General features: G+C 38.3%; 1 protein-coding gene across 2 annotated transcripts in view; it reads left to right on the top strand.

Annotated features, from left to right (window-relative positions):
• LOC147673962 (SLAM family member 8-like) overlaps positions 1-13,033 on the top strand; it is a 96,076-nt gene that overhangs the window by 43,401 nt on the left and 39,642 nt on the right. Inside the window, exon 4 of one of the 2 annotated variants that reach the window (XM_086945047.1) lies at positions 10,365-10,478. The exons of the other annotated variant lie outside the window; for it this stretch is intronic. Within the exon in view, the coding sequence (XP_086801173.1) occupies positions 10,365-10,478 (114 nt within the window). The remainder of the gene's footprint in view (positions 1-10,364; positions 10,479-13,033) is intronic. 2 annotated transcript variants of the gene reach the window in all.

Raw genomic sequence — 13,033 nt, 5'->3', positions numbered from 1 at the left:
TTCGATGACAAACTTCATTTCCGTCACCACGGTCATTGAAATATGCTAAATGTGTCCTGTTGTAATGTGCCTACATTGGGAAACAATTCAGCAGCAACCTCGCATTGTCTGATTTCTTTTTTGGAAGCAGCAACCAAGACGCAGAGAGGTTTTTTTTTATTATAGATTCCACATGGGCCCAAAACAAAGTTGAGTTTGAAGTGTTATCAGACCTTCTTTTTTGGAGTATGAACCTGGCTGGGAGCTATATGAAGCCTAATACCTAGACGCCAATGTAATGGAGGGAAAACAAATACACACAGCTTACAATTTCACAAGTACTAACTGAAACTTCGAATTCTAGGCAGGTTGTTGACTTCGTTCAGTCCATTAAAAATGCATGCCCTATAAGAATGTCACATGTTTGGATCTCTATTAGTATTTTAACAATACCAATGTATATAGCACTTACTCACTTTTCGTTTATTTGAATTCTACAATAGTACGAATCATTTTCAAAATATTTGGTGTCAAGAAATTATACAAGTGTTTAAATGTACTGGATGGTGTATCGGACAGAGAGGGTTTAAAGGTATAAGAGTCACTCGTAGGGTCTGATTCCCAAAGGTAAATGTACACTTTCATGCAATTTTACTACTGTTTGCTATTCACAAAGGGATTTACGAGTAGCATCATTACGAATGCAGGGGCATATTATCAAGGGGGGCGATAGGAAATTATTGCCGCTTTAGCGGACGTTTCGGCCGCTAAGCGGCGATAATTCTATCGCCCTATTAGCAAGCTGTCGCTAACAGCAGTTAGCGACAGCTTTTAGGCGATAGCGAGCGGTTTGGGGCCGGCTTTGCATGTCAGCGATATTTATCGCTAATGACATGAAAAGTGGGTGTACCCAACCTGTTAGCGACTGAAAGCAGTCACTAACATCGCAATCGCCTATTACCAACATAGGCATAGCAATGGAAATATTCGCGCTAAGCGCTAAAATTAACGCCTGCTCAGACCAGTTCTTAGTCATTATATCCAATGGGAAGTGGATATAATGGCTAAGACCCTGTTAGCGATAATGCGTGAATATTGCTGTATTCTCAGCAATATTCACGGATTTCGCCGCTATCACCGGAACTTTTATCGCTTTTGAGATAAACGTTGCTAATAGCACGTTATCTCAGCGATAAAATCCGGTGATGCGCGGCGATAAAAAAATTGCCGCTAACACTACTTAGCGATAAATATTGCTATTTGTTGATAATATGCCCCGCAGTTTCCGCACATAAAAAGATAGATCTTTTTATGTGCGGAGACTCTGCACTCGTAAGGATACTACTCATACATCTCTAGTTGAATAACAGACAATTATAAGCGTACACAAAAGTGTACGTTTACCTTCGTAAATCAGGCCCATAGTCTTTGCTGGTTGAGTTTATGAAGCAGATTTGCTAACATTTTCTGTCATGTACATGCCTCCTTTTTAGCACAGCCATATTGCAAAATGTTATTTGTGATATACAAAGCCACGAAAATTAGATTTGTGCGGGATTTTTCCCAAGAAGTAACACAAGGGAGTGCATAGCGCCATCAGGTTCGCCCTTATAGTAACTTATTTTTCTGACTACAGTGCGAAGAGATGTTTCCCGGTTCTAGGACTTCAAGATTCTGGTCTGGCGAGGTAGAGGCAACCCCTTTCGGTTAGCCACAGTGCTGCTGACAATGAAAAGCCAGGGCAGACAGTGCCTTCAGAAGAAGTCCCCAAGAGGAAAAACCCTGAAGGGAATAAACCTCTGGTTGAAGCGGGGACTCCAGGAATGGAAATAATACAACAGATACCCAGGGCACAGGAACAGGAAGAGGATAGATAACCAGCAAGGAGACATCAAACCAGTAAACAGAGAAGAGGCCAACAGGAATGAAGCCCCAATGGAATTCCAAGGTAGGAACAAGATGAGCCAACACGAATGAAGATACACCAACAGGTGCGACGATTCACCAGAAGTAGCGAGAACTGGTGCAACACTAGAAATGGAAGATTCAGCCCCTGTATACCCATAGACAGTAAGTGATGTGACGGGAATTGAGCAATTATCATCTTGGATAGAGAAAAAGAGGTGAAAATGTCACTATCTTAGAATGGTGGAAGAAAACCACTCCCTAGGCATTCTGGGAACAAGGCTGCGGAGTCATGGGAAGAAAATATGCAGGAAAACGGTCCCCAGGTAGGAGAATGGCTGCTGGAGAGACTAGTATCCCTGCGCCCTCAGGAGCCAGGTAAGTGTTATATGGCCCAAGCAGATTGTCTCACAGGGAGCTATGGTCCCTAAACTGGAACTGCGGCGCATCCGAAAAGCTGAAAAAAGAACCGCGGGCCACCATATGGGAACGTAGCATGCCGGAGCGGTGGAAGGAGGTGGAACAGATGAAAGCGTCGCGGGCCAAACCACAGCTCTTGGCGTAACAAGCACTGCCTTGTATTAGTTTGGGTTAAGGAGGCGTTCCATCGGTGGAGCCTGGGCATTCCCTTATACCCACTCATGGATTTTGGAGCATTCCCAATTTACTAAAGCAAATAAACCTGGAAATGCGTCAAAATGCCACGCCTCTCATAACAAGAAGTAATACGGAGCAATATGTTTATTTCTCCTTGTTACTTCCTTTATCTATGCATGCTGCATTCTGTAGCATGCATAAAAAGCGGAAAATGACTTTAAGGATTGTTTTTATCCAGAAAGGTATCACTTCCTGCACAAAAACAATCATGGCCATAGCAAAGGTACCCTTGCACTATTGTGCCTGCGTTCTTTCTAGGCAGCCTCAAGTGTGCCAGCACAGGGAGAGGGTACACAGTCAAAATATCGAGTATGAAATATCGATGTACCAAAATATCGTGTCAGTAATTTCGAAGGTGCAGAATATCAAAGACAAGAATATCGTTGGACAGAATATCGACCCTAAGGTAAGTAATATCGAAATACTTAATATCGATGTAAGTAATATCGAAGTTAGTAATATCGATAGCATATATATCGATGTTACTAATTTCGATTACACTAATATCGATATTTGTATTATTTCTTTTGTTTTTTATTATGTATGTATTATATGTTTTACTTAAGTAATTAAAATAATTAATATTATATGTGTATTACATTTATATATTAATAAATTTATTTATAAGTAAATTGTATGTTTTAGTACCGGAGCGGGTTGTGGGTTTATAGGGGAATAGGGTGGGAAGTAATTTAATTATGTTTAATTGATTATTAATTAGTAAGATTTATTAATAAATTGTAATTAATTGGTAATTATTTTTAATTAATTGGAAAATAATTTTAATTAATTGATTAATTGATAAATATGTTCTGTAGCGGGTTATGGGTTTATAGGGAAATAGGGTGGGAAGTAATATAAATATGTTAAATTAATTAATAATTAGTAGTTAATATTAATTATAAATAATTGGTAATTAAATTTAATTAATTGGTAAATCATTTAAATTAATTGATTAATTGATAAATATGTTCTATAGCGGGTTGTGGGTTTATAGGGGAATAGGGTGGGTAGTAATTTAATTATGTTAAATTAAAAAATAATTAGTAGTTATTAAATAATTTTAAATAATTGGTAAAAACATTTAATTAATGGTTATTTCATTATAAATAATTGATTAATTGATATATATTTTCTGTAGCGGGTTGTGGGTTTATAGGGGAATTGGGTGGGAAGTTATTTAATTATGTATAATTAATTATTAATTAGTAGGAATTATAAATTAATTTTAAATAATTGGTAAATATTTTAACTAATTGGTAATTAATTTTAATTGATCGGTAAATAATTTTAATTAATTCATAAATAGATAAATGTGTTCTGTTGTGGGTAGTGGGTTTATAGGGTAATATGGTGGGAAGTAATGTAAATGTAATTAAGTAATAATTTTTTTTAAATGATTGTTTTGTAAATAATATAATTGTTAAATAATTATTAATTGGTAAATCAATATTATAAAATGGTATTTTTTAATATTTATTTTTGGTTAAATATATTTAGGTTATCATGTTTTTTATAATTATGTATAGGTATTGTATATGGTTTAAATTTTTTTAATACTTTATATCATTTTTTAAATAAAAAACTTCTATTTATAAGTATGTTATTTTAACCCCTACGCTATCCAACATGTTCCCTACTGTTGCATTCTCTGGAGTTGGAATAGTAATTGTTACCCCTACGCTATCCAACACTTTCCCTACTGCTGTACTCTCTGGAGTGGGAATAGTAATTTTTACCCCAACGCTATCCAACACTTTCCCTACTATTGCACTCTCTGGAGTGGGAATAGTAATTGTTACCCCTACGCTATCCAACGCTTTCCCTACTGTTGCACTCTCTGGAGTGGGAATAGTAATTGTTACCCCTACGCTATCCAACGCTTTGCCTACTGTTGCACTCTCTGGAGTGGGAATAGTAATTGTTACCCCTACGCTATCCAACGCTTTCCCTACTGTTGCACTCTCTGGAGTGGGAATAGTAATTGTTACTCCTACGCTATCCAACGCTTTCCCTACTGTTGCACGCTCTGGAGTGGGAATAGTAATTTTTACTCCTACGCTATCCAACGCTTTCCCTACTGATGCACTCTCTGGAGTGGGAATAGTAATTTTTACTCCTACGCTATCCAACGCTTTCCCTACTGTTGCACTCTCTGGAGTGGGAATAGTAATTGTTACCCTTACGCTATCCAACGCTTTCCCTACTGTTGCACTCTCTGGAGTGGGAATAGTAATTTTTACTCCTACGCTATTCAACGCTTTCCCTACTGTTGCACTCTCTGGAGTGGGAATAGTAATTTTTACCCCTACGCTATCCAACGCTTTCCCTACTGTTGCACTCTCTGGAGTGGAAATAGTAATTTTTACTCCTACGCTATCCAACGCTTTCCCTACTGTTGCACTCTGTGGAGTGGGAATAGTAATTTATACTCCTACGCTATCCACCGCTTTCCCTACTGTTGCACTCTCTGGAGTGGGAATAGTAATTTTTACCCCTACGCTATCCAATGCTTTCCCTACTGTTGCACTCTCTGGAGTGGGAATAGTAATTTGTACTCCTACGCTATCCAACTCTTTCCCTACTGATGCACTCTCTGGAGTGGGAATAGTAAGTTTTACTCCTACGCTATCCAACGCTTTCCCTACTGTTGCACTCTCTGGAGTGGGAATAGTAATTTTTACCCCTACGCTATCCAATGCTTTCCCTACTGTTGCACTCTCTGGAGTGGGAATAGTAATCTTTATTCCTACGCTATCCAACGCTTTCCCTACTGTTGCACTCTGTGGAGTGGGAATAGTAATTTATATTCCTACGCTATCCAACGCTTTCCCTACTGTTGCACTCTCTGTAGTGGGAATAGTAATTTTCACCTCTACGCTATCCAAAGCTTTCCCTACTGTTGCACTCTCTGGAGTGGGAATAGTAATTTTTACCCCTACGCTATCCAACATTTTATATAATTAATATTAAAAGTATATTTAATTTTTTATGTTTTGTACATTTTATTTATGTTATTGTTTTATGTTTGTAAATGTATTCGTAAATTAGAATATATTTTAATAATTTATAAGTTAGTAAAATAATTATTACAACATATTGTTCAGAACATATATATTATATATTTACAGTATATATTTAAATAATGTATTATTATTATATTTATTATTTATTAATTTTAAACATTGTTAGATACTTATAACTATGTATATTATATTCATTAGTGTTATTTATTTTATTTTACAATTATATTTTAAAAGAAAAAAAACGATATTTTTAACATCGATATTTTTAACATCTATATTATTTTTTCGATATTTTTGTACTTACCATGTTGTAGATAGGATGTCGATATTCTTGCCCTCGATATTTTAGACTCGATATTTCTGTAGGTCGATATTTTGGAGGTCGAAATTTTGTCAGTGATCCCAGGGAGAGAGCTGAAGGGTGTCATTTCTTACTAGTTATGCCGCTTTTCAGTCTCTCAAGTTCACTCAACTCAGTGCAGTGCCTTGCTGCACTGCATTACATGAATTTATAATACATTTGCCCCAGCATTGCTGCTAGGCATCCTCAAGTGCACCATCACAGGGAGAGAGCTGAAGAGCCTTGTATCTTAGTTGAAATGGCGCTTTTCAGCTCTCTCCAGTTAAGCAACTAAGCACAGCAGCTTGCTCTGCTTCACTGCGTTGCATGAATTCTTAATACATTTTCCTCATACGTGCAAAGAGTGAATGGCCAGGAGAAATGCAAAGTCAGGAATTAAAATGTAATACAATTTTGGGCGTTTTCTGTACTCATAAAACTTTAATACTACACAGTGAAGCCCTTTTGAGCAGCCTTGTAATAAGCACAGATTGAGAGAACAACAAGGTTTCAAACCCATGCCTTGCAATTTTCATGTAGGTCTTTGATGCCAAATCATAGCACACAGTGCTATAGTAAAAGGGGATCACTGACATAATATAGAATGACAAAATATAGACTTACCAAAATATAGTCACCAAAATATAGAATGCCAAAATATCGAATTCCTATCTACAAACAGGTAAGTACAAAAATATCGAATCCAAAATATAGTCTGTAAAAAATATAGTCAGTCAAAATATCGACATTTTTTAATTAATGAAATAATAAATATAATTAACTAAAACATACTTAAAAATACTCAAATAACCGTAAAATTAAGATATAATTAATTTAAGTTATTAATCAAAAATGTACAATATTTTACCGTAGGATAGCAGGAGGGTAACATTTAATATTACCACTCCAGTGAGTGCAACAGTAGGGAAAGCGTTGGATAGCGTAGGGGTAAAAAATACTATTCCCACTACAGTGAGTGCAACAGTAAGGAAAGCGTTGGGTAGCGTAGGGGTAAAAAATACTATTCCCACTCCAGAGAGTGCAACAGTAGGGAAAGCGTTGGATAGCGTAGGGGTAAAAATTACTATTCCCACTCAAGAGAGTGCAACAGTAGGGAAAGCGTTGGATAGCGTAGGGGTAAAAAATACTATTCCCACTCCAGTGAGTGCAACAGTAGGGAAAGCGTTGGGTAGCGTAAGGGTAAAAATTACTATTCCCACTCCAGAGAGTGCAACAGTAAGGAAAGCGTTGGATAGCGTAGGGGTAAAAAATACTATTCCCACTCCAGTGAGTGCAACAGTAGGGAAAGCATTGGATATCATAAGGGTAAAAATTACTATTCCCACTCCAGAGCGTGCAACAGTAGGGAAAGCATTGGATATCATAAGGGTAAAAATTACTATTCCCACTCCAGAGCGTGCAACAGTAGGGAAAGCGTTGGATAGCGTAAGGGTAAAAATTACTATTCCCACTCCAGAGAGTGCAGCAGTAGGGAAAGCGTTGGATAGCGGGAGTGTGAAAATTACTATTCCCACTCCAGATAGTGCAACAGTAGGGAAAGCTTTGGATAGCGTAGGGGTAAACATTACTATTCCCACTCCAGAGAGTGCAACAGTAGGAAAAGCGTTGGATAGCGTAGGGGTAAAAAATACTATTCCCACTCCAGAAAGTGCACCAGTAGGGAAAGTGTTGGATAGCGGGAGGGTGAAAATTACTATTCCCACTCCAGTGAGTTTAACAGTAGGGAAAGTAATGATTTAATATATTATTAAAAATAAATTAAATATCAATCCCAATAAAACATTAATTGAAATTAATAACCAATTTAATATTATGTAATAATTAATTAGAAATACAACTACATATTAGTTATTAAAAATTGATAACCTATTCATAATTATTTAACAACTAATTAATTTTCAATAACAAAAACTAATTAATAATACAAATTAATACCAATTAACAATTAACAGTAAATTAATTATCAAAAAGTATTTTTAACATGTAATTAATTACAATTACATTACTTCCCACCCTATTCCGCTATAAACCCACATCCCACTACAGAAAATACATTAATACAATTATCATAATTATCAAATATTTAATTAATACAAAATAATTACCAATTAATAAAAATTAATTGCCAATTAATAGAAATTAATTACCAATTAAAAATTAATTAACAATAAATTTAAAATCAATACCAATGAATGAAAAAAATTATTTACTTAATTACAATTAAATTACTTCCCACCCTATTCCCCTATAAACCGACAACCCGCTACAGAAAATAAATTTAGAATATTAACATAATTAACAATTAATCAATTAATACAAATTAATTGGCAATTAATAAAAATTAATTACCAATTAAAAAATAACAATTAATTCAAAATGAATACCAATAAATAAATAAAAATATTTAATTAATTACAATTAAATTACTTCCCACCCTATTCCCCTATAAACCCACAACCCACTACAGAACTAAAAAGCAAAATTCATTTAAAAATTATTAATAATTGCTAAAAATTAATATTTAATTTAATATAATTAAATTACTTCCCACCCTATTCCCCTATAAACCCACAACCCGCTACAGAATTAAACTACGCAGAAAAATAAATAACATAAAATTCATTACTTAAAATACATTAAACATACATTACAAAAATTAATATACACTTTTCACACATATACTAACATACAAAACACTTAAAAAAAATTGATATTGTTAAAAAATCGATATATTTAATGCCTATATTGTATACTTCGATATTTTGACTTCTATATTTTGAAAATCGATATTACTTACCTTAAATTCGATATTTTTAACCACTATATTGTGTCCATTCGATATTTTGTCCATTCTATATTTTTACTTCGATATTATGTCCATTCTATATTTTGGAATCGATATTATGACTGTTTACCAGTAAAAGGATTGCAATTTATGAACTGCACATAATAAAAGGATTTCTCTGTCAAAAGCAGTAACCCACTTACCTTTCTGTATAAAATAAAAATCTGCCATCTGCATTGTCACACAATGGGGCAAATTTACAAGCCCCTTACGCCACATTTGCCCCACTGTTGCATCACTTTTGTGACGCAGCGGCGGTGCAAAGGCAGCGCCATGCTGTGGGGTATTTACAATGTGACGCATCTAGGGAGATGCGTCACAGATGCGACACGTTGTAAAGCCCTGCGCCACATGTGGACGTGACAGCAGAGGGGGGCGTTCCGGCACAGGAACACCTCGCAAAAGTGGCTGAGTGAAATGTACAAGATTTCACTCAGTCACTTTTACGGCCATGCTGAGTCAAAACCCTGCACCTGCTTGAAGCAGGCGTAAGGATTGATGCAGCATGTTAGCCATAGGGGCACCCGAGCGTTGCTGGAGCTGCGTCATGCTTGCGACGCAACTCCAGCAATGCGCCGCCTTTCCCCCTGGGGATGCGACATGCATCTGCCCATCTGTGCGCCACGGTGCGCCGCATTGAAAATGCAGCTCATCAGTGGTGGCGCACGGGTGGGCAGATGCGTAGCAATGGGGAACATTGTTTACAACGCGTTTTTTACACCGGAGTGCCTTTACCCCCGCAGCTATTACAATGCAAGTCGTTACTACGACTTGCGCTGGATGGCGCTGTGGGATAAGGAATCTTGGAATTTTATATTCCAACATCTTCCCTACTGTTATGGGGACTGGTGTTGGAATATAAAATTATAAGATTCCTAAATCCACGCCCTACAACGCAAGTCGTTGTAACAACTTGCGTTGTAAGACTTGCGTGGTAAAGGCATGCGTTGTTACAACATGTGTTGTAACAACGTACATCCCGTAGCAACTCTTCTGGTGCATCCCTGCTTTTTAGCAGAGATGTGCCTGAAGTATTAATTCTGCCCCAATGTGTTTTGCAGGAGACACATTAACCCTCTATGCTACTTGATGAGTCAAAACTTGAGTAGACACACACAGCTTTCTCCAGCAAGTGTGTTAACCAATAGTGGTTATCTTCCATTATAACTATTTCCTGAGATTTCCTGGGTGCACAAAGCTCTCATCAGCCGGTGCCTTCATTCTGTATGATATTTTAAAATGAAGCCTTTACAACTAATGAAGCTAGAACAGTTTCTCCTTGCTGCCAGTTTCTTTGTGGCAGGGTTTTTAAAAAACCATAAATGTATACATGAATGCTAAATGCCTTTTCATGAATCCCACTCTTCTGACTCCATCCACTTTTTGTTGCCACATTTTTACCCCCCAGATTTATGGGTTCCTTCAGTAACGTTTTTCTAAATCCGGCAATGTGTAGAGCTAAATTATACGTTGGCCTACAGACTACTTGGTAATGGAGCATGCACTATTTTGTCAGGGCAAGTTGGCTGTCAAATCACACCTCATTATTTACCTTCATGAATGTTCTCATCATCTCTACATTTTCTTTCAGGTGCTGAAGGTTCTATCCATGAAAACAAGTATTTTCTGTGTATCGTCCTTCCCCTTCTTTTTGTATTGGTATCTGCTATCATGTTCTGGATTGCTCGCTTTCTAAAGTGCACAGGTAGGAGCAATATATTGAATGGGTACAGCTGACAGCTACTCATTCTGTTGTTTTTAGTGTCTGATTTTTTTATTTTATCCTGGGAAATTGCCAAAGAGTGTCCTTTTCCATTTTCTCTATCTTTTATGAACACTCTAGCCTAGCATTCAAGGTCATTGCATAAATGTGTCACTTGTTGGATAATTCCATCAGGGCTGTTCCCTTGTCCACCTTAAATTCAGAAAGTACCTCAAATGCATTTCTTCTGCCTAGCATTTAGGTAGACCTGTCTCATTTGATTACTCAAATGCCTTCCACCACCAGGCTATGCTGCTACACGCTGGATGTCTAATATGGCTGTTGCCTTCAGATTCCCAGGTGTCTCAGGACATTGATAACATATTTAAGGGTTAACTAATGCACCTTGGCCTATTAGATGAGGGTTCATTTAAGCAGACACTATTGATTTGATGGCTGATGGACAGTCCCAATAAAATCAAGGCTGTGTGCCTCCCCCCCACCACTATCTCTTCTAAACCTGTTCTCAAACCACTATTTTCTTGTGTGGAGTTTGTCATTTAAGTACAGCTAGATCTAACGAGAGACTGCATTTTTTACCCCCACAGCATTGCCACATCAGGGTGCACCAAGTGCATTTGCAAATGTGTTCCTAACATTTGGCGAGTTGGTATTGAGGCTGTCATCTTCGCCCTCATGATTCAAGCACTAGCAACAAATGTGACCAATAAAAAAGAGCATATCTCAGATTAACTAGCCTCCATAAACTTGATATGGACAGACTAGTGTATAATGTACATAACACACAATGATTAATTGGATTAGCATGCAAACTCCTTATGGCAACCCCCTATGATTGATGCGTCCCAAGAAACACATACATTTCCAAAAGCATCAGAAGCAGTGTATCATGCTTGGGCAGCATATTCTAGGATCTCTCTGTTCATCCTAGGGTTTTTGAAACCTCAAACAAACCATTATAGGAAGGAGCAGGAATACCCTGTGAACTTCGATTCGACTGCATTATCCTCAATCTATACACTCTCTTTGGAAAAACCATCTTGCAGTGATCGTAGGTCATCCAATCACTAGTAGACATATTAAACAATACAAAACAACATTGCTCTAACAGCCATACACAAATTCAGATCACATATAAGAAAGGAGGTGGTTTTCTCCCAGCCCTTTACTGGAAAGAGGGTGCCTCCAAACAGACCCTCAAAGTCCATGGATGTTCAGCACAGAAGTCAAAACTGTATGAATGCAAACATCTTTACGTCACTTGTTTTCACACTAAGGGGTCGATTAGGATCGCGGACGGACTTGCGTCCGTCAGCGACCCCAGAGCAGGAGGGAACCTCCGCATGGCATGGGGAGTTCCCTCCTGTGCAATTAGGATGTGACCGCCACCCTGGCGGTCACATCCTCTATTTTTAACATTGCGGCGGGTGCAGCTTCAAGCTGCACCCGCGGCAATGTTAAAAAAGCACGCATTGCATTTGCATGCAGAAAGAGGCAGGCACCGCGCGGTGCCTGCCGCTTTCTGCATGCAAATGCAGGGGGGTACCATAGGTACCCCCCATGTGCACCCCCCACCCCCCTTCACCTAGGGGGCCCGCAACAGGCCCCCGCAGTGAAGTTCCGTATGCTTTTCCACGGCGGAAAACCCGCCGCGGAAAAGCATAATTTACTGGCCATCCTAATATGGTGGACGGTGTCTGGAAGACACCGTCACCATATTAGAGCTTTTCCGCCGCGGTTGTAATCCGACCGCGGCGGAAAAGCTGCGGACGGAAACCAGGACCCACCAGCCATCCTAATGTGCCGGTGGGTCTTTGGTCAGTCCGCTGCGGTTTTTCCGCATCCTCGGGCCGGCGGTGGCTTCCGCCGGCCCCGAGGATGCGGAAAAACCGCAATCATAATGACCCCCTAGATTTGAAAAGGAGAAAAACATGTGAGTGCTTTGACATTTCAACTGAAAAAGTGTATGTACTGATAGATGTGGATTGAAGTTAATGAGTGTAATTAAAATCATATGCTCTAATTTCAGATCTAATACATCTCATATCCCAAACTACACATGTGTGGACCTAGATAGTATGTTAGATAACAAGACAGAACCACCCCTTATGTGTTCCCAGGTCAGCATCAGACACAAAAGCATTTGCGCATGTACTCTTGCCCTGGTACATGAATGTGTTACAGAGAAAGTGATTGCAAACTGATTCAGTAACACATAATGATCCAAAGACTTCCTGAGCCGGGGATCTCTGAGATTTTTTCTGCTATCACTCAGAGATCCTTTGTAGTAATCTTAGTGCCAAGACGCCCATGGGCAAACGTATGCGCTCTATAAATTGTATTAATAAATAAATAAATAATAGGTAACCAGGAGTGGCCTTTTGGATGGCCAGTCAGCTGCATGAGGAGGTCCCAGGCATCTAAGGAGTAGAGAATAAAGCCATAGGCACCAGTAGGTCAGGATTTTAAGCAGGAGCCACAGGTAACCTATGCTATGGAGTACATGACCAAGCACATAGTGCCAGTCTCTATCTCTG

This window comes from Lissotriton vulgaris, chromosome 12 (assembly GCF_964263255.1).
Source record: "Lissotriton vulgaris chromosome 12, aLisVul1.2, whole genome shotgun sequence".
Taxonomy (NCBI): domain Eukaryota; kingdom Metazoa; phylum Chordata; class Amphibia; order Caudata; family Salamandridae; genus Lissotriton; species Lissotriton vulgaris.
This window is presented reverse-complemented; position numbering and strand designations above follow the sequence as displayed.